Genomic DNA, 23,416 nt, shown 5'->3' with positions numbered 1-23,416 from the left:
AAATGTTTGCAGTTGCTAGCAAAGCATGGTGGCCCAACCCACTTCAGCGTGTAAGAAACAATATGATGTATTTCTCCTAAGGGGCTGGATATTCGCTAAGTTGAAGAATTGTTAGATATGACTCATACCATATAAGGGACAGATGCTGGAGCGGAACAGAAGAATCTGTACAAATCAAGAGAGTTTCGTTGTGTGGGTTGGGAGTGCGGGGGCAACGCCCTACGGTACAGTACAAGGGTAATTCTATAATTACATATTGTAGTCCAGGGTTATATATATGCATGTTTGTATCCCTAAGCTCGATGTTGTACTTTTTACTCCTTTTTCTAAATTAAATAAAAGCCGCCACTCTGCTCCCAAGGGCGTAGGCACCTTTGTCGAATCTTATTAAATATTTACGTGTTCTTCTGGATTTGTGTCGATTCCTATTTTTCTTCACCCTAATTTCTCAACAGTAATAACTCTAAAATAAGCTCTACGGTTTCACTTCAATAACCCGCAGTTTATTTTGGGATTATTTAAGTGAAATATATGTGCTTTTTTCTTCAATAACACCAAAATAACTCTGAAATAACCTCTGCAGTTCAACTTTAATAACCCTGAAATAACTTCTCCTATGTAGCACACGTAGCAGCATATTCTTGGAGTCAACACGTAGAGCTACATCTGGAGTTCAGACAGAAAATTTTTTCCATATGTTGGGAGAGAGGACAGTGGGGATGGAGTTGAGTGTCTCGGGTTGAAAGGGGGTTCTCTAGAGTGAGGATCTTGGGCAAGAGAAATTATTATGTGTGGATAATGTATGCATGCGAACTTCAATACTACATGATACTAATACAATCATGTTGTACTGAAGTCTGCATGCATATGAATTCCATACCTAATAATTTTTCCTCGGACATGGAAGGAGACATAAGCGAGGGTCTCAGTGCTACTCAGGTTCATCAATCTTAGAGGGAGGCTCGACTTTTTCAAAAAATATCTAAAAATATACAGAATGATCATTCACTTGTGAGGTACGTTGATTAAGACTACACATATGATTTGGATGACAGATAACTATAACTGAGTATGTGTTTACTCCTGGTGGAGGGCCTCTATGTTGGAAATCAACAATTTGGTCTATTGTGGCATTATCTACAACTGAAGTTGAGTAGATGGCAGTAGTTGAAGCTGCAAAAGAAGCCTTATGACTTGCTTGGCTAGTAAAGGAACTAGGAGTTGAACAAGGTGGAGTTCAGTTGCATTGTGACAATCAAAGTAATATTTATCTGGCTAAGAACCAGGTGTACAATGCAAGAACCAAGCATATTGATGTCAGGTATCACAAGATCAGAGAACTGATTGTTTCTGGTGAGATACTATTACAGAAGGTTCATACTTATGAAATTTTAGATGATATGTTGACCAAGTCAGTTACTATCAATAAGTTTTTGCATTGCTTGGACATGTTAAATGTTTGCAGTTGCTAGAGAAGCATGATGACCCAACCCATTTCAGTGTGTAAGAAACTACATTATGTATTTCTCTTAAGGGGCTGGATATTCGCTAATGTGGAGATTTGTTAGGGATGACTCATACCATATAAGGGACAGATGCTGGAGCAGAGCTGAAGAATTTGTCCAAATTGAGGGAGTTTCGTTGTGTGGGTTGGGAGTGCGGGGGCAACGCCCCACGGTTCGGTATAGAGGTAATTCTGTAAGTACATATTGTACTTCAATGTTATATATATGCATGTTTGTATCTCTAGGGCCGATGTTGTATTTTGTACTCCTTTTTCTAAATTGAAGGAAATCCGCCACTCCGCTCCCAATGACGTAGGCATCTTTTTTGAACTTCATTAAATCTTTATGTGTTCTTCTGGATTTGTGTCGATTCTTATTTTTCTTCACCCTAATTTCTCAACAGTTATAACTCTAAAATAATCTGTATGGTTTCACTTCAATAACCTGCAGTTTATTTTTTGGTTATTTATGTGAAATATATGTGTTTTTTTCTTCAATAACACTAAAATAACTCTGAAATAACCTCAGCAGTCACACTTTAATAACCCTGGAATAACCTCCCCTATGTAGCACACGTCGCAACATATTATAGAAGTCCACATGTAGAGCTGCATCTAGAGTTCATACAGAATTTTTTTTCCATATGTTGGGAGAGACGACAGTGGGGATGGAGTTGAGTATCTAAAGCTAAGAGGGGGTTCTCTAGGTTAGGATCTTGGGCAAGAGAAATTATTATGTGTGGATAATATCTGCATGCGAACTTCAGTACAACATGACAACTTATTAATACAACTAATACAATCATGTTGTACTGAAGTCTGATGCATACGAATTCCACACCTAATAATTTTTTCTCATACATAGAGGGAGACATAAGCGAGGGTCTCAGTGCTACTCAGGTCCATCAATCATAGAGGAGCGAGGCTCGACTTTTTCAAAAAATATCTAAAAATATAAATATTTAATTAAATAATATTTGAAAATGTAACAAAATATTTTAATTTTTAAAATTTATTTATTTTACGAGCTTTTAAATTTGTAGTTATTTTTTATATAAAATGGAATAATTGTGAATAAATTTTGAAAAAGTAATATAGTGACAATTTTTTTTTAATATTTAGCAAGTTCTCAACATAAAATTTCTTTTAAAAAAATCTGCATTTATAAATTTAATATTTAATTTAGAAAAAGAAAACATTTATCTAAAGTTATTGAAGTGATTTAAATGATAAATTTTAAATATTATAAACTTTAATTTTTAATATAACTGCAATATATAATTTAGATAAAAGATAACAACATAATATTTTTTTTAAAAAAAATATACTATCTTTTTTATTTTAACCTCATTTAATATATTAATTATATTTTGGTAAAATTTAATAATTATGTATAAATTTTATTTTTAGGTAATTTAAAATTATTCCAATTTTTAATAAGCTATTTATCAAAATTCTTAATCATCCAAAATTTTTTTATATATTTGTAAATTTATTTTAAATTTACAATAATGTAAATTTATAAAGTCCAAATTTAAAATTCTAATCGAATTAGTTCCTCTAAACATTTTCCTAAATATAGGAAACCAAAGTTCATTAGTAGCTAAAGAAAACAAATCCAAATTATTAGTTTGATTAAATCACCATAATGACATATTAAAGTTGATTATTAAGGTTAAACAAACTACAATTATAGACGGAGGACACGCCATCTTACTAATTGCAATCGCGTAGTTGCATTATCCTATGTTGTTTGGTTGAATTTAACTAATTTATATTAAAATAATTGCATGTTTAACCCATCATAATACTAGATTAATGACTACAATTATAGACGGAGGACACGCCATCTTACTAAGTTCAATCGAGTAGTTGCATTATCCTATGTTGCTTGGTTGAATTTAACTAATTTATATTAAAATAATATCATGTTTAACCCATCATAATACTAGATTAATGACTAATTAGGATAATCATTCTTGATATTGTTCAATCAATGTTAAATGAAATGTGGGTGGGGGAAAATATTGTCTCTAAGGATAAATCTTATGATAATTAGTATAATTAAATAAATTTAATTAATTTAATATCATCATTAATGCTTTATAAAATTGGATTAGTGGCTAATTAGGATAACTATTGCTGATTTTATCCCATCGCATGAGAGAGAGAGAGAGGGGGGGACCGAACCTTAGTATCAACCAACTAATGCATATGTGAAGGAATGTATTATATGATAGCGAAGGTCTTCTATATAAGGTTGGTTTGCTTAATCTGACTTTCACTTCAAGGTTTGCTAGTAATAGCGCTTCTAGAGGTCAATGAGATAGGAAAAAGTGCTAGGTTAATGCTACGATATAATGGTGAGATAGAGTTGTAGAAGATTTCACACCCGCCTAATTCGGTGAAAAGAATAAAGTGATATATGTGCAAGTGGAGCGAAATCTAGATAAATTAAAATAATGAATTCTTTGACATTTAAACTTTGATGATAATGAGTATGATGTTCATCTTATTTGTCACTTTCCAATAATTGGCGGATTTATGGCTACACATGTGACGGATGACGATTCTCGTGATACAATATTATCACAAGCATATGCCCTCTCTAGTAATATACATTAAAGCATAACAAATTAAGGGAAATATGCCAACAAATGTGAGTGTGTTGGTAACTTTGCTGAATCATAGTAATGATGAGTCAAGAGTCAATGAAATTTGATTGTGGGATTCAAATGTGAGTATATATTTTATATAATAATATAAATTTATATTTTAGATTACATGTGTATTAGATTAATTCAGTACTATCATTATTTGCATGTAGACCAACTAGAGCATTGCCTAACCAATCTGGGACCAGCACCCCAAAATATAGTATGCTCACATATATAACATTTAATGAGGTTGAATTTTATAGAAGTTAATCATAATTATTGTAAGATGATAGCTTAATCAGTGTAGCTTAATCTATTATTATCCATTATTTAATAAGGAAAATTCGATATTCTCCCATCACTTATTGCAAAATGGGGCCCCGTTGATGTATCGCCCATTATAGTGTTATTATGTTATTCTTTAATGGCTGAAGTGCCGGGTCATCCAAAACATGCCTCTGAAGAGGAATCCAATGCTCATTACTATGATTACTCATAATTATTATAAGATGATATGATAATTAATCTAACATAAGTTAATATTATTACTATTAAAAACATTAATTTCGGTCTTCTCCCATTATATGAGTCATGATACATACATAGGGCCCCACTATTATAACCACACATTATGGTGCACATGGTGAGGAATCCAATGTTACATCGTTCACTAGTGGCTGAAGTGGTCGGAAAACCAAATAACTAATAGATGCACATGATAAGGAATCCAATGTCCATTATTAAGATTGACCATGAATAATATATGGTAATATCCTGATTAATCTAGCATAATTCAAATTTTTTTTTTACAATAAAGAGAGATAATTTTGAACATTTCCAATTACTTGGTACAAATATCCAATGCTTGTGCTATAAGTCTATATAAGGTTGGTTACTAACATGTTATAGATTTGCCCATTCCGCTTTCAAGCTTTGTCAATAATTGTGCTTGTGATTTGTGAAGAGCAAAAGAGGCGGGGAGCCAAGGGTTACCAAAGACTTAACACATACTTTTGTTGATAGCCACTAATTAGTCTTCAAAAGCATACCAGAAGGACATATTTGGGTATGAAGACATTGAATTTCTCCTCTTGAACTATTTAAAAAGACACGAGAAATCATTGAATATAATGATAGGCTTATTTTTCTAGTAAGATACTTTTTTAAATATCTTTATAAAGTAATAATGTGTACCTTCAACAAAAGCCATATTATTAGATGAACTAAATCAAATAAAATGTTGAAGTGGATCTTCATAAAATTTTATTATTCAAATTTAAAACTAAATTCTAAATATAAATAAACATTTCATGTTCATAAAATATTTTTATAATTGATTTCTAATTTTTTAAAGTTACTAAAAATAATTTAAATTTATACTAATTATTAACTTTTAACAAAAAAATTAAATAATTATAAGAATTTAGAATCATTTAAATATATATATACCACATTACTAATTTTTTTTATATAAATTATTTCTCATAGCTATATTCAAAATTATAAATATTATACTATAATTTATTACTTAAATAACCTACAATAAATTTAACTAATTATTACATTTTTTAATTATATTTTAAATTAAAAATATGAATAAATTTTTAATTTCTACCCTGGCAAAATTTTGTTAAAATTTATTCATATTTGTTATTTTATTTATAAAAAAATAACTATAAAATTAAAATATTTTTAAGCATAAAAAATATTAAAAAAATTTACATATTTCAAATATCATTTCATAAACCTTACATATTTTTTAATAATTATTAAACTTATTTTTTAAGGAAATATTTAATGTTATTACATTTTATCAAAATTAAATTAATATTTTAAAATTTTGTCCACTTACATAACACAACCTTATCGCTCAATAATGGGAACTACCAGAATATCACAAATATAACATCATAATATTACTAGTATACTACTAGAATACCACCAAAATATTACAATAATACTAACAAAATACTACAATAATACCACAATAATATAACTAAAATATCACTAGAATATCACCAGAATACCATAATAATATCACCATAACACCACAAAAAAATATCATCATAATATAACCAAAATAACACAAGTACACAATAATAATACCACCAAAATATCACTAGTCTACTACTCACAAGAATACTAATAGAATACCACCAAAATATTACGATAATACAATTTATTTTTCTTTCAATACAACAACAGTCTTTAAGTCCGGTCGCATAAAATTTTTTTTCGCATTTTCTTAATTCATGAAACTGGGTCCCACTACTTTATAAATGACTCCATATCAATGGAGTCCGAACACAAAACTCCCTTCGGACTCCGAATAATATTTTCTCCAAGTAAAAAAAAAAAAAGGAGTTTGGGGGATAGAGGCAGGGTTTCGCATTTTCTTAATTCATGAAATTGGGTCCCACTACTTTATAAATGACTTCATATCAATGGAGTCCGAACACAAAGCTCCCTTCGGACTCCGAACAATATTTTCTCCAAGTAAAAAAAAAAAAGGAGTTTGGGGGATAGAGGCAGGGAATTTCGAAGGCGTTGCATTTCTTTGATTTTATTTTTTTATTTTTTTATTTGCATCTTCCTCCAATCCCGACCATATATACTGCTTGTTCAAGACTTTCCTGACGTGTTGTGTGTCTGAGAGTCCCCGCCGGATTGGATTAAATATTACATGTAATATCACCTGAACTTCGATTTTCAGGTATGTTATTTTATCTATAAATGTAACATTATCTTCCATCTTCTAACACTTCATTTAGACAAATTTGAGAAAATGGGAGTAAATCTCTCTCTCAATTGGAAAATATTTACGTATGCAGAATTACATATGTGTATGACTGTGGTGGTTAACTCTCACAAAAGGAGCGCAACATAATTAGCGATCACTTGAATTTTAACAAGATCTACTTTCATACTATTTTTTTATATTTGATGTCTTAATACAATTTCTCATGCTACCATAAATTGACATTTTTCTCAATTAAAGACTAAATTTATTTCTTCACAGCATTTTAGAACTTTTGATAAATGTTCTAAACATAAGTCAAATGAAGTTCCAAATATTTGGAGGGTTATGTAGCTATTATTGAGATTAATACCCCAATAACCTCATCAAATACTTAAAAAATAGAAAAAAAAATAAAAGTGAAATTGAGAAATATATTAATAGATTATTGAGAGGTTAGTGAGATATTATTAACATTAATATCCTAATATCCTATCCATAACTCTCAATAACTCCCAAAGGTTAAGCTGTGAACCTCGCGCATCGCAAATGGCGAAGCCTTATCCTTCACAGGTCCACTCCCCTTTCTTCAATCCCTGGAGTTCACTCCACACTTCCGTTAGTTTTGCGTTGTAAAGTATTCGGATTCCCACTGCGTTTAAAGCTCAAATGGAAGGCTATCTCAATACCTTCTTCCCCGAGAAATCCTTTCATCCTTTCAATTTACCGATAGTGAAATGTGTTTCCGGTGCTTTTGATCCTAACTCTGAGGTCTTATTTAGTAGAAGAACTAGGGTTTTTACTTGCAAAATGCAGATCAATTCTATGCCGTTGAGGGGGATTGAGGAACCAAAGCATCCTACTCCCATTTGGGAATTAGAGTTCTTGGGAAAGGTTCCTTCATCAAGTTCTCATCAAATCAAGAATAAGCAAGCTGAAAAATCCAGGTTGCTTAAGGACACTGACAGCATGGATTGGTGTGTTAGGGCTAGGAGGGCTGCGTTGAGGACAATTGAAGCGAGGGGTTTGACATCATCCATGGAGAAAATGGTAACATCCAGGAGTAAAAAGAAGAAGAAGAAGGTTAAGGGAATCAAGGAGAAAGTGAACAAGAAGGAAATCCTTGAAGATTTAGACGATGCTTTGGAAGGCATGGATTTAGACGAAGAAATAGGGGAGGATAACAGCGGCCTTCTCAGTAGAGTTGCCATGTTTGCTGATGGGATGTTTGAAGAAAGGAGGGAGAAAGCCAAGGAGGCTTTTATCGAGAAATTGTCTCAGTTTTCAGGACCTTCTGATAGGAAGAAAGAGATTTGCCTCAACAAAGACATTGTTGATGCACAAACTGCGGAGGAAGTTCTCAATTTAGCAGCAGAAGCTATATCAGCTGTGGCAAAAGGATTAAATCCTTCTCCTTTAACTCCTATCAATATTGCAACTGCTATTCACCGCATAGCCAGAAACATGGAAAAAGTTTCCATGATGAGAACTCGCAGGCTGGCGTTTGCCCGCCAAAGAGAGATGTCTATGCTTGTAGGCATGGCAATGGTTGCTTTGCCTGAATGTTCGGCTCAGGGGATATCAAACATTGCCTGGGCATTGTCGAAGATTGGCGGTGAGCTACTCTATATTTCAGAGATGGATAGAATTGCTGAGGTGGGAACTATGAAGATTGGGGACTTCAATGCACAAAATTTGGGTAATGTTGCCGGTGCTTTTGCATCAATGCAGCACTCTGCGCCCCAACTCTTCTCAAAAATAGCTGTCAGAGCAGCTGAAATAGTGCAAACTTTCAAGGAACAAGAGCTTGCTCAGTTATTATGGGCATTTGCTTGTTTGAATGAGTGTGCTGATCCTTTGCTGGATTCACTAGATAAGGTTATCAAGGAAGAAGGAAGACTAAGTTCACCAGTTATCATGGATGATAAGACTGTTGAGACTGTTGATAATGCCATGGACAATGTCCCGGAAGAGAATGTAAGGATCTCTGTGTTTCAGTTTAGTAGAGATCAACTTGGGAACATAGCTTGGTCCTATGCTGTTCTAGGCAGGTTGAATAATTTATTCTTCTCTTATGTGTGGAGAGCTTTGGACCAACATGAGGAACAGAGGCTTTCAGGACAATATAGGGAAGATATAATCTTTGCATCACAGGTTTATTTAGTAAATCAGTTTTTGAAGCTCGAGTATGCTGAACTTGGTTTATTGTTGAAAAAGGATGTTGAAGAGAAAATATCACAAACAGGAAAGACTAAATGTTTCAATCAGAAAACAACTTCTTCATTCCAAAAAGAGGTTGCGCGGCTTCTTATCAGCACTGGTCTTGATTGGGTCAAAGAATATTCGCTCGATTGTTACACTTTGGATGCTGTGTTGGTTGATAAGAAGCTTGCTTTGGAGATTGATGGTCCATCACATTTCTCAAGGAATTTAGGTAAGTTTTGATCTTTGATTCTAAGGGACAACATTGCGTTTATTTTAATGAGTTTTTTAGGGAAATTTACGTACTTAGCATGCAATTATTATGTATTCACCTAAAATTTCATATTTAATTACATGTCTTATTGGTGCTTTAAACCTATGCATGAAAATGTGTAATTGACTTTTTAAAAGTGATAATTGTATTATTTTTTATGTGATTTGAGTGCTATGTGTGTAAATATGAAAGTTTAGGTTTGAGATATGTCAATACATAAGAACTGTGCGCTATGTGTGTCAATACATAAGAATCAATACATAAGAACTGTGCGCTATGTGTGTAAATTTGAAAGTTCATGTTTTAGTTATGTAAATACCTAAGGGTTGTGTGCTATGTATATAAATGTCCCCTTTTTTTAAGGGTACTTAATTTGGCAAATTCATAGTTCTTTTCATTGACTCAAATGACATTTATACAGGGATTCCTTTGGGTCACACGATACTCAAAAGGCGATATATATCTTCTGCAGGCTGGAAATTAGTCTCTTTGTCATATTTTGAGGTAACTTAACAACAAAGTGTATGTTTTCTTGTGGTCAAAACTGAATGAAAGTGATTTATAAAAAAAATCATTTTTAAATTTTATGCTTTTGAATTCTTTTTAACTAGTTTTTTTTTCTTTTAATGCGCTTGTTAAAAAAATGACATTGTGTGTTTATGGCACTTGAGGCGATAAGGCACCCCGAAAAAAGAAGGGGGCTGGGGGCACTTAAATTTTGAAGCTTTTTCAAATATATGGAAAGCTAATTAAATTAACAATTAAATCAATAATGGAAGCACACACACAAATTGATTAGGGTGTGAAACAAGATACATAAGATGTGATAAATTAGTACAAATATATGTAGAAGTGCTAACTTCAATTAAATGATATTATGTTGAAATATATTAGAAAACACACACCTGTAATGAATTGATTCAATCCTTAAAATGAGACACCACACAAAAGTGTGTTACGATCCAACTTCAAATTCTGCACGTTTTTTTATAAAAATTAGGGCAAACATAAATTTTTATTGCAATAATCCAAAAAACTCACACAAATACAATTGATATGTACCTACAATTTGAGAGGTAGGTGATCTCTCCCAATTTCTACAATTGCATAGTTAAGAAATCTCTCCCAAACTCTAAACCTAAGACTCACGGCAACAATCTCATGTATAAACCTACCCCTAGACATAACAAGCCTATTTATACCCAACAAAAAAGATAATAAAAGACTAAATTGCCCTTAGGCGTACAAAAGACAAATTTGCCCTTGAGCTAGGCTCCAACGTAACAATATTCCACCCAAAAGACACCTTATCTTCAAGGTGAAAAAAAGTGTGAGTGTTCCTTCTCCTCCCCCACAACTGTCTCTATTTCTTCATTTTTTGCCTCCTTGTTATGGACAATGAGAACTTGTAATTTTGGATCCTTGCAAATGTGTCCTGGGGTAAACCTGTAATCATACCAAAAATTTAACCCCTTTGCTCACTTCTCTCAAATCTCCGTCTCTATAAGGTGCTTGAGCGTTGCTCCCAATCATGGTCCAAATTTCGTGTCTCGTGCAGCCTCCCTCTTGACTTCCATTGTTTGAGCTTTTAGTATCGTCGTGGTTGTAGCAGTTTGGTACAACATTCCATTTGTGTTGCTCCTGCCAGCCTTCTTTATCTGATTCTTGTCCTCTACCATTTGAGCTGTCTGCATGGTCTCCCTCGATCCCCATGATCTCAATAGTCAGAGTGATGTCAGTATGTTGGGCTTTAGGCCCTTTATGAAACATCTCTCCAATCCTGCTTCAGAAATCCCCTCCCCCCCCAGCCGTCCCGACTAGCTCAAATCTCTCCCTGTATTCCATGACAATCCCCTCATGAGTCAATGCATAGAATTGCTCGTGCAGATCTTCTTTTCGAATTGCTCGAAAACGTCCAATAAACAATCCTTGAATTCTTCCCATGAATGGATCGAATATCTAGCCTCCCTCCACTGAAACCAGGCTAGAGCTTTCCTTTCCAAGCACAACCTTGCCACTATGACTTTCTAGTCCCCATCTAGCTCATTCACCGCGAAGTTTCGCTCCGTCCGATGCACCTACCCTCGAAGATCGTCACCTTCAACTTCTTAACTCTTCCATCTTCACTCCAATTTCCTCTTTCTCCGATGTTTCTCTCCTTATATCGAGACTAAATCTTCATCCTTCGATCATAGCAATATCCCCTCCCTGTTTCTCTCCTTTCTTCTTTGTGCTCGTCATACCTCATGCATAATCTCTTCTACATGTTTCAACCCAACTACTTCCATCAGAAATCTCTAATCCACCCCCAATCGAAGTTTTGAGAGGGGGTTAGTGATGATGGATGTTTTTCTCATGTTTCTCATGTTCGATCTTTTTTTATTTCGATCTTGCCATAGATTTTTCAGTCAACCTTTGGTTAGAGTTTACAAATTGAGATTGCATCTCAATAAGTCACTTTAGTATCGCTTGAATTTCCCTCATGCTCTAGAATTGGTCTTCTAATTGGTTCTCCATAGAATAGAACATATCCTCTATGGTAGTGAATCTTTCTTCCAGCCAAGATCTGATTCTCATCTCTTCCTCTAACTTATTCTCTAAATCATCTACTTTCTTGATTGTCATTCTTTCCTGTCACTAGGGTACGCTTGAGTTCGGATCCGCTGACTTCTAGGATCATAGTTAGGGCACGACTCATCCTGTCGCAACTTTCCCCGCTAGTTCTAATCTGATCGAGTCTTTCATGCGGTTCAGTGAGACAGAGACGAATGTAAGCCGTAATCCCTTCTGTTTTCCAGGTAACTCGAATCGCTGTGGTATCGCAAGCTTTCTATCACGACCTAATAATATCTCGTCATCGCCTTCCTCGTAAGTTTTGATTGTGACTGTATCGCAGGGTTCAGTCACGAAGGCAACAAGGAGCCTTCCCAACGAGCTTTGATTGCGATTGTATTGCAACAAGCTCTTATTGATTGTATCACAGGGTTTGGTCACGACAGTGCGGGCCTACAAAGGCTCTGAAACCGTCTTTGTCTTCTTCTGTAAACCACGAGCTAGTCGTTGCCTTCTTCTATAAACCGCCAACCCGTCATTGTGTTCCCAACAAGCAATGATCGTGACTGTATCACTTTGGTTTGGTCACGTCGCCACCTTCCTAGCAAGTTATGATCGCGACAATATCATAGGGTTCAGTCAAGAAGGTACGGGATCGTGCTATGTCGCTTCGGGGGGAGATAGACGTGAGTTTTGCATCTTGGTAGGCTGCGATCTTTTCGTGGCTTTCACTGTACTTCTAGATCACGTTGTTGATCGAAAATATAACTCTCCACGTTTGATTTTCATTCTTTTATTCCTAGAAAAGTATGTTCTGATACCAACTTGTTATGATCCTGAATTAAATTCAACATGTTTGTTCACAAAAATGAGGGCAAAAAGAAATCTTTATTGCAATAGTCCAAACAACTCACACTAATACAAACGATAAACACATACAATTCAAGAGGTAGGCGATCTCTTTCATTTCCTACAATTTGAGGGTAGGAAATCTATCTCAAACCCTAAACCTAAGACTCACAATAACAATCTCATGCATAAACCTAACCCTAGACATAACAAGCCTATTTATACCCATCTATTTATACCCAACAATAACAATAATAAAAAAAGACTAAATTGTCCTTAGGTGTGCAAAAGATAACTTTGCACTTAGGCTAGGTGCCAATGTAAATTTGCTAAGTGTAGTTTGAAAGGTTAAGCAACTGGAACAGTCAATAACTATTAAGCTCAATGGGAATGAAACATTCAATTACACGAGCTATGATATTTAAACCACAAACACCAAAGCCATACAATTGTCTATGCTGCCATGGTGATGTAAATAAATCTATGTTATATGTGAGAGAAATTTTAAATCACAAGTAATATCTTCTCTACAGTAGATGATGAGAGCAATTAATGTAAAATTATGACGCTAACATGCAAGCATATAAGGTAAATATGAAAATATGGAAGAAACAGAAAGATACAACTATAGAGAAAATTCAGTTATAATACAATTTTTATGTGGTATGACGCCCAATTAACCTTCATTCATGTCTGTGATACAAACCAGAGCCAATATCAGTGAAGAAACTGTAATTTATATTTGGGAAAAAGCGTTATTTAATTCATATTAAAGCAAATAAATAAGATATAAGGGGGGTGACCTACAATTCGAGAGGTGGATCGTCTTTCTACAAACTCTAGATGCTGCTAGGAACATCGAGACAAAAAAAGAAAAAAAAAAAAACTGTAGCAAATCAAACCTCAAGCAAACCCTAGTTAATTACCCTTAATAAATATTCTCCAATATTCATTCAAAATTCCCTCCAAAATATCCTTTATATGTCCTCTTGTGCGTGTTCGATGCTACGTGGGCCCCACCCAGAAGCTGGAATCGTCCTCAACATCTCCTTGGGCTTCTGGCCCTTTAGGCCAGTTGGTATAGTTGGGTCTAGCCGATTCGAACCGGTCTTCCTTAGACCGGCTCGGCTGCAGGAGCGGGAGTCTCCTCTGTAGGAGCAGGCTTATCAGTAATCTTCACTTGAATTAGGATTCCACTATTGGAATTGTAATCATATGTCTATTTCCATCCCTTCGTTTAGTTAGCGAAAGAAACAATAATCAAAACCTCATCAACCAAACAATAAATAAAATTTATTTTCCATACAATTTTCTCCTCAACCAAACGAGTAAAATAAACACCAATTTTTATTTAATTTCATCGTTATTTCCATTCCAGTTTCCTCTCTATTGATTCCTTCAAATCAAATGGAGCCTTAGCCACCTATTACGGAAGGTCCAACTTGTTCAGCATGGTGCTTAAATAACATTTATCGGATATATTGCAAGGAAAGCTACAGAAATAAAAATGTTAAAGTTAGATGTGTGAAGAAATTAAGATAAATAAATTAAGAAATAATTATATTAGAGAACATAGGTACAATAATATCTATCGAATAAAATGCTGACAATAAAGTGTAGGAAATATATCTTTTAGACTTGTTGATGAAATTAATGTTAGGGGATAGAAAAAAATAGGGAGACCATAAGATTATATAAATATAAATTGTTTAAAATGTCTTGTTAAGAATATATTTAATATCTCATATAATACTAAACTAAAACTATAGAAAAATAAGGATTCATTACATCAACACCATAATGATGATGACCAAGTTAATTCGACCTCTTGATTCTGTTTAAATAAATTCTTTTGTGAGCACGATGTTTTGATTTAGGGGCATTTGCATACATACCACTGAATTCCTACGCATATGCATATCTAACGCCTAATATTTGATTTTTACATTTATATCAACCAAATCTTTCATATCACATAAGAAATACCACCAAATTTACGTTAAAAAAATGTAATACACACTTACTTACATAGGTAAGGTGGTACCGTATGTAAAAATTGAAGTTTAGGTGTTAGATATCTAAATACATAAAAATTGAGTGGTGCGTATGTAAATCTTCCTTGAATTAAATTTATGGTACAAACAATTCTTATTCTCTTTTATATATCATTGTCTTTGATAATTCTAGGTTGATTTTTCTCTTACAATTGGCTATTCTCTTATGACTTTTCCTTACAGTGGGAGGAACTCAAAGGTGAATTTGAGCAGTTGGAATATCTAAGAAAAATCCTTGCCATAAATGCAGACGGCAATTCAGAGGACCAACCTGAAAGTTTGGTCAAGTCATAGTATACTCCAACGGGCTAACTTCGTCGATGTTCAATCTGAAATTTATATTTTGTGAGATGACATTTAGCCCCTTTTTTTTAATGTTGGAATTACTGTCTTCGATTCAAAAATCGTCTCGCTTATTATGAAAAAGAAAAAATAATTTTGATCCAAATACTTGTGTTAAAATAAGAAATAATAAAAAATCATTTGATATTTAAAATAGATACAATACTTTCAACAATTTTAACAATTTTATGCCTAAATTCTTGATTCCTAATAAGTTTTAAATATATGTTATATTCATATTTTTTAACAAGCAGACTTACAAAGCTAATAAGTCTGAGTTGGGGCTGTCTCAGTGTGGCTCATTAGCTCATCAAGCTAATCTCACAAGCACTTTATCAAGCCATGCAAGAGCTGGCTAGACTCATTTACACCCTTAGATGGACTGTATAATGCTTTTATAATCTAAGGTCTATATAGTTCATAAGGCCAATGCTTTCAAGTCACTATGCTTGAGTTGAATCCCATCAATAGCTCCATGATAGTTTGGTATTTTAACCAAGTCATCAATGTCAAACATCAATTTAATCCAATTGGCATTACTTTCAACAAATTGGTAGATGCATTGAAGGTATTAAGGGTTAGGGCTAGGCTAATCTAACTTTAGAATAGCATTCACTTTCCAATTGTTTGTGGATCACACAAGTGAACCAACATAGGGTGCATTTGGCGCTGTAATTTTCGCGTGGTGCGACATTAAAACACATGTTTTTTTTTTCTGCTTGGAAAACGCGGCGCGGGTGCGTTTATTAAAAAAATCAGACAAAACATGGACCCCGCAACCCACGTTTTGTATTAATTCATCACCCGACTTTTACTCCTACCCTTTCGCTGCCCTCTCTCGCGATTGAGCTTCTCTTTCCCCTCTCTCGAGATCGAGCTTTTCCCTCCCTTCCCCTGCAACCAAGCTTTTGTTTTGTTATTCTAGAGGTAAGATCCCTGCTCGCCTCCTCCTGTCCAAACCTTGGGTTGTGCTTCGTGTCTGCTTGGCTGTGGGCTGGGTGATTGTTCTGTGGGTTATGGTGGCGGTGTTGTGGGTTGTGGTTGTTGTTCTATGGGTTGTGGTGGTTGTGTTGTTGGTTGGGTTGTTGTGTTGCTGTGTCTTGTGGTGTGGTGGCTGTGGGATGTGTGTGGATGTGTGTTTGGATGGTTGTTGTGTAGTGGTTGTGATGTGGGTTATGGCGGTTGTGCTGTGGGTTATGGTGGTTGTGCTGTGAGTTGGATGGTTGAAGTTATTAAAGGTATGTGGTAGCTGAAGTAATGATTGATTTGTTTCGTTACATACAACTTATACTTGAGAAGGGGTTTGGTGATGTGGTATGTTTGTAATTGGGGCAAAGTTTTAGTGTGATAGGCTCAAGGAATGAGAAAAAAAGGTATTTATAAAATAGTTATGACAATTGATTATGGTTGGAGGTGGTTGTGGTGCTTATGGTTGTGTGGAGGTTGTGGTTGTGTTGTGGAGGTGTGGGTTGTGTCAAATGTTAGTGTTTTGGTTTAATGTTGTGTTGTGGGGTTGGCTCATGTGTGGTTTGTGGTCACTTGTCCAAAAACAACATTACTATATAGAGACAGAATTGTCATTTGTCCAGAAATAGTTGTGCTGCAACTATTTTCAAGCAGCAATAAACAAACAACCAACCAGCTTATTCACAGTAGTTTTCTGGGACAGCTGCAGTTGCTGCAAATAGACCCTTAATCTTCATATAAGACACATGATTATTGTGAATAGATGAGCAAATTGAAATTTTATACAAAGGAAATATGAGTCATACTTTTAATACAAGCCTAGTACAAATCCTATGTTATGCTTTTGTTGCATTTGGTTACTTTGCTGTCATCTTTTATTTTCCTAATTATGTCATCTTTTATTTTCCTAATTATGAAAGATGTATTTTTGTAATGCAGTCCCTCATATTACTTGAATGTAAATCATTCTTTTTAACTTATTTCAACAAATAGTTTGGATGTAAATCCCAACCTGTCTTCATTAATCCGAAACTCCATTAATCTATGTTTGAAGCAATAATGAAATGTGTAAACAAAAACTAACTACACAAACTATCCAGAAATCTAAGAAGCAAAAGAACATCATGAACAATGAACAAAGAAAGGGAGATGATTCTCGAACACAGCCAATAACTCATTGGACTGATTTCCTTCATTAACAGCTCCATTAGCGAGCCTTTCCGTCATCTCCACAAGCTGCTCTCTTATTCTTCGAGGCGGCAGCCGACCGTTGGCCGCCACACATTCCCTATACAACGGCAAGCACACAATAGCCGTTAACAATGGCGATGGAAGCTCCCTCGACCAATCATCTGATTCCTCTCTTTTTAGTATTCTCACGAGGTTTACATAATGGTCCTTCCCTTCCTTCATCCCCTCCAAAAAAGCTTATTCCGACCACCGTTCTTGAAAGAAAGTGTTGAAAATTTTAGAGCAAAGAAACACAAGAATCGACACAAATCCAAAAAGAAACATAGAGATTTAACGAGGTTCGACAAAGATGCATACGTCATCGGGAGCAAAGCGGCGGCTTTACTTTCAATTCAGAAAAAGAAGTACAAGATACCCTAGGGTTAATATACATCATATATATATATATATATATATATATATATAGCCCCGGTGTATAATTAGACTTATAAATTTAATTATAAATTTACCCTTGTACCGTACTGTAGGGGCGTTGCCGCTGCACCTCCAACCCACGTAACGAAAACTACTCTCGATTGGACAGATGCTTCCGCTTCACTACAACATCTGTCCCTTATCTGATATATGAGTCATATCTAACAAAAAGTTGGAACCACATTCGCATCGTCTCATCGAGCCATGTTATCTGCTACAGTATAAGTTGCAGAAGCGTCGCCGAGGAAGTTGAGATGGAGGAGCAAGGAGACACCATGGAGTGAGTTGCTGCCGAACTTGTAAGAAAATTTGATAATCTTTTGGCTTTTGGAAGTGAGGAAATGAGGTGGGATTTGATGAGAAGGAAAGTGGTGATTTCAACTTGGTTACTGGAGGCTGCGACAGCTAAGGCTGTAGCAAGAAAGCCATCTTGGCAGCCATGGCTGACAAACCATTGAACCACAGGCAAGCAACCAAGTCTAGCAGCAGCACACAGTGGCTTTAGAAAGACTGTTGCTCGTCTTTCTTCGACTAAACAATCCGTTGTTCTGAGTAGTCCGAATAGGGAGGCATGGAGGAAGGCGACCTCAACGTCGACAGCCAAGTTTTTCTGATGGGCAATCTGATGAATGAAGGAGATTTGGTTGGGAAACAGTGAGTTTGAAGCAAAAGCTTATTTTTTAAAGCGCATTGATTATTATCATTCTCTTTCTCTGTCCGAACTCCTGACGTAGCTCTACGTGCGGACTCCAATAATATGCCGCCACGTGTGCTGCATTGCGAAGGTTATTTGAGGTTATTAAAGTGGAACCGCGGAGGTTATTTCGGGGCTATGGAAGAGAACTCTATATATTACACTTCAATAATCTAGAAATAAACTAGAAATAACCTCCGTGGTTTCACTTCAATAACCTCAAAATAATATGTTATTTCGGGGCTATGGAAGAGAACTCTATATATTTCACTTCAATAATCTAGAAATAAACTAGAAATAATCTCCGTGGTTTCACTTCAATAACCTCAAAATAATATCGTAGAGGTTATTTCGAGGTTATTTCTGGGTTATTGAAGTGAAATATATGTTTAATAATCATGAAATAACTAAAAAATTACCCCGAAATAACCTCCACGGTGTCATTTCGAGGTTAATAAAGTGGAACAACGGGGGTTATTTTGGGTTTATTTCGAGGTTATTGCGGAATCCGCGGTTTCACTTCACTATTTTTTAGGTGGGGCCGATATAGCACACATGACGATATATTATTAGGAGTCCGCATGTAGAGCTACGTCCATAGTCCGGACAAATGGACTTGATCAAGAAAAATGGTTAGAAATTTGCCATGAAACACCCACTGGAAGCCAAAAACACAACTTGCCTGAAGAATAACGCGCACGAGCTGCGCACAGCCGAGCTGAGACGCTCCCAGAAGGCTTCGGTTGACATCATCTGCTCCACCCTCCGCCAACATCATCAGCAAACCTTCCATCAAATAGGCAGAGATTCTAGAAGACCAACAGATAAGGTGAGGTTTGCTGCAGCGAGATCCAGAAAAGCTTTGAATGCTGAGAGCTGGAGCTGGATTTCTCTTACTGCTGCGTTCCCTCTAGCAATTCTCTTGCACCCTCTCAACATGAATCCCAATGCATTTCAATGCCCAGTTTTTGAACTTCTGTAGCCTCCCCCTTGCTTCCGATTTCAATTATGCATCACGATTTGATATTTTGATGCCATCTTCCAAACTAATTATTCAGAAAATTTGATCTTCAGATGCAGCGGTTAACGAATCAATTTTATTTTTCCAGTCGAGCGGAGCTCGGCGGCACCAAATTGGCTCAGAAAAAAATTCTACCGGCCTATTTCAATCTGATATCAATACGAGCCAAAATTTAAATAAATTTCTTATAACCATTAAGGTTCTTTGAGCTAAATTTGTTAAATTCATAGTAATGTTTAGGGCTGTTAATGATCAGATTTCAAGCAGCTCAATATCTGCTTGAAAAAAATTCCATCCAAATTTTTAACTTTTTATTTTTCTCTCATCCAATCTTAAGATAAGGTCATGATGTTATTTAGTTAGAAACTATGTTATTATATGATTGAGTTATATATTTACATATCTAACACCGTAACTTTTATTTTTTAACATTTGTCACTCTACAGTTTCAACTATTTTAACTTTTAAGGGTCTGATTGGAGCAGCTACAGTTTATTGGATAATCTGCTGATAAACTGATTAAAAATAATCTGTTGATAAGTTATGTGCGGTGGCTATTACAAATATTTATTTTTTTAGAAAAGCCAAACCGCTGTCAAAAAACTGCCACCGCACCTAGATGGGTGCGGTGTGAAAACGCTGTTTTCAGTATTTTTAAAACGCATAAGCTGCCAAAACGTAGTTTACCCAAACAGGTCAGGTGTATTTTCAAAACGCCACCACACCAAATAAGTTGCCTCAAACGGTCCCTAAAAGTGGAATACAGTTTTTGTGATATATGTAAAAATTGAAAGTTAGATGCTAGATATGTAAATATGTAGGAATTAAGTGGTATGAATGTAAATTTACCAATTTAGATATTAGAAATATAAAAATACATATGAATTCAGTGGTATGCATATAAACTCCTATACATTTATAAATCAAGATATCAATCTTTATATAAATTATATGTGTGAAAACGGTATCTTACTATTTTTAATATCAATATATCATAAAAATAAAATTAAAAACATTAGAAAAATAAAGTAATCAGCAGCAACATATAAATCTCCGTGCAATTTTGAAAACGGATCAAAAGTACGGCTGAGAATTTAGCTCGAAGATTTTTAATTCGCTCGAAGATCAAATTGAATTTTGGTTAATCAAATTTTTTTCAATTTGATTTCCAGCCATACATGAATTGGCTCAAATTGATGCAAGATCAACTCGTACATATTTTATTTATAAAAAAAATATATATAATACTAAGTAAAATTAAATATAACAAGTCACAAGTCAATTTCAAATTGGAACAAATCCGATTAACACAATTTGGGCCAGTTAGTTTCAATTTTGAGCCCGATCAAGCCATTTTGAAGCTTAAATGAATCTAAGAACTCAATTGGAGCCAGTTCATTTCAATTTCGATCCGACTCAGCTCTCGAAATCAAACCCACCCCTAACTCGACTCAAAATCAGATCCTTAACAGCCCACTAATCAGAAGCAGAAACTGTTATATGTTTTCTCTGAACCATCACAAACACAGTATTTTCCAAGCTCATCCCCAAGCTCTGGTTTACTGCAAAACAAGACACAAGAAACGAAGCCGTCGCAACAGCCCTCATAAAATTTCTTCCACCATGAAAAACAATCTTTCTGATCAGTTCATTGAACTGTTCCAGTCCTTCCCCACTCCTCACAAACCATATAAACTCCACTGCTCTGCGAAGAAAATCATTCAGAGTTTGTGAGTCTGATGTCAGAAGCAGACTCTCAGCAAACTCCCATTTTCGACCTCTCATGGCTTCCTGAAACAGCAAGCTCCTGCTTCTTCCCTCGGCTTCATTGTTTGTTGAAAGATGGCTGAAATCATTCAGATTTATCGTCCGTCTGCTGTTAATGGTGTTCGAGTTCTCCATATTATAGAATTTGAAGAGAGAAGAAAAAATAAAAGTAAAAATCCAATTTTTGCAGCGAGAAAGATGAGATAAAGATTAAAGTTTTGATGCAGTTTTTTTATACCAAATAAATAAATAAATAATAAAGTTTTTAACATTTTTTTGAATCATATTTTTTATTTAAAATATTAAAGAAATATGTAATATGAACATTGGAAACAAGAAAGGATGTGCAACTTGAATTTTAATTTGATTTTATATGCACCAATTTTTCTTATACATTTAAGTGAATTTAATAGCAAATATATACATGTGAAATATATAAGATTTTAAAGTGAGAATATCTTTATGCTTAAATACAAAGGAGTTGAGTAAATATTGCATAAAAAAAAAGTATTTACATACATACTACTTATCAATTTTTATTTAATTACATATCTAACACCCTAATTTCAATTTTTACATATTTATCATCTTATACATGCATTAGAGTTGTATTTCATTAAAAAAAAATATCAAAAGGGATAATTTTTATGTGTAATAAAAGATTAGGTTATTATTAGTATAAAAATTAAAATTTATGGCAAAAAATGATGAGAAAATTAATCACCTTAAAATTTTGCAATTGAGAAATATATTTATGAGACCAGGCTTATGGGCAAGTCGGCCTCATTCAGTCTTTGACTAAATCAAAGCGGGCTCAAGCCAATTAAAACTGATAATTTTTATGTGTAATAAAAGATTTGGTTAATATTAGTATAAAAATTAAACTTTATGGTAAAAAAGGATGAGAAAATTAATCACCTTAAAAGTTTGCAAATGAGAAATATATTTATGAGACCAGACTTATGGTCAAGTCGGTCTCGTTCAGTCTTTGACTAAATCAAAGCGGGCTCAAGCCGAGTCGAGCTCGCCAAATTTTAATTTTTGTGGGCCTCCCGCCCAATGCCCAGGTCTACTTAGGCCGCTAAAAAAGTGCAATGCAATCGGTTTTTTAAAATTCTCTAAAAGAATTTCATCTATATGTTTCTGATAGAAAACAAAATCAGGCTAATAAAAATAGAACCTCTAGTAGATGAATGATTATAATAATATGAATTGAATGATCTAAATGATACCATAATCCTAAAGAGTAATAATAAATTATTATAACTATAACCAAGGAAATATTTCTAAACATTGCAGTTTACCTCACATCAAAAGAACATAATCTGTTTACAAACTTTTTTTCTTGTAAGCTACACAAAATTGAAAAACTGAAGGTTTACATAAAAATAATCATGTGTATCTATATTTCTATGGCAATGATGATATAAACACTAAAAGATCATATACAAAAGACAGCTAATATGTAGGAAATAATACATGCTCATGATTTGTGGTTGCCATTTTGGTTGTTTTCATGCATATTTGAACTTGAATCAACTTCAACAATCTCAACTCGGCTCTCCTGCATGGGAGGATCTGACTGAGTGAGAACCTTCTGAAGCTGAATGCTGTCTTCTTTCGGTCGAGCACTCACACCAGAAGTTGCCCTTCTTCCCTTCATTTTCACCTTTTGTGCCCATTCTACAAGGCCCTCTTGCACATGTTCCTCGAATATCGCTGGTTTGAATGAACTCCCCATCTTAAATCAAAATAACATGTCACATTTAAGCCATTCATTTTTTTCCCCCTTTATTTGTAAAAAGATATTTATTTAATGTATTTTTTACGCTTTTTTATTTTTATTTTTAAAATAAATCAACTCATAATTAAAAACATTCAAAAGAAATTAATGAGTGCTTTTGAGTGTTTTTAAGAATCATTAAACATAAAATTTCAGATATATTTTATTTCAAATCACAATATAAACAAAACAAAAGAATCCTAAACAGTCCCGTGGCTTAGAAACAAAAGTAAGATTGCAGTCACCTGTGTAACGATCGCATAAAGAGGTAGTGTACTGTAGCTGCAAATAATCTGTACAACAACGCTGCACCACAAAAAGAGCAAGAAAGTTTATAGGTTGTTTAGC

General features: G+C 34.5%; 2 protein-coding genes across 2 annotated transcripts in view; one reads left to right on the top strand and one right to left on the bottom strand.

The window, feature by feature from the left end:
- The first annotated feature begins 7,395 nt into the window (after positions 1–7,395).
- LOC110018487 (RAP domain-containing protein, chloroplastic) lies at positions 7,396–15,270 on the top strand. Its single transcript, XM_020715821.1, has 3 exons — positions 7,396–9,332; positions 9,796–9,878; positions 15,014–15,270. Exons 1-3 carry the CDS (start codon positions 7,568–7,570, stop codon positions 15,122–15,124), a joined length of 1,959 nt encoding a protein of 652 aa, XP_020571480.1. The 5' UTR covers positions 7,396–7,567; the 3' UTR covers positions 15,125–15,270.
- Positions 15,271–22,644: 7,374 nt separating this feature from the next.
- The window catches only part of LOC110018484 (MLO-like protein 1), a 52,200-nt gene continuing 51,428 nt past the window's right edge, over positions 22,645–23,416 (bottom strand). The window contains exons 13-14 of the mRNA XM_020715818.1: positions 23,314–23,374; positions 22,645–23,026 (exon numbers count right to left, since the gene is read on the bottom strand). Of these exons, the coding sequence (XP_020571477.1) occupies positions 22,769–23,026; positions 23,314–23,374 (319 nt within the window). The 3' untranslated portion in view covers positions 22,645–22,768. The remainder of the gene's footprint in view (positions 23,027–23,313; positions 23,375–23,416) is intronic.

This window comes from Phalaenopsis equestris, unplaced genomic scaffold (assembly GCF_001263595.1).
Source record: "Phalaenopsis equestris unplaced genomic scaffold, ASM126359v1 Scaffold000022, whole genome shotgun sequence".
NCBI classification, from domain to species: Eukaryota; Viridiplantae; Streptophyta; class Magnoliopsida; order Asparagales; family Orchidaceae; genus Phalaenopsis; species Phalaenopsis equestris.
Note: the sequence above shows the minus strand (reverse complement) of the source record. Positions and strands in the feature narration are given on the sequence as shown.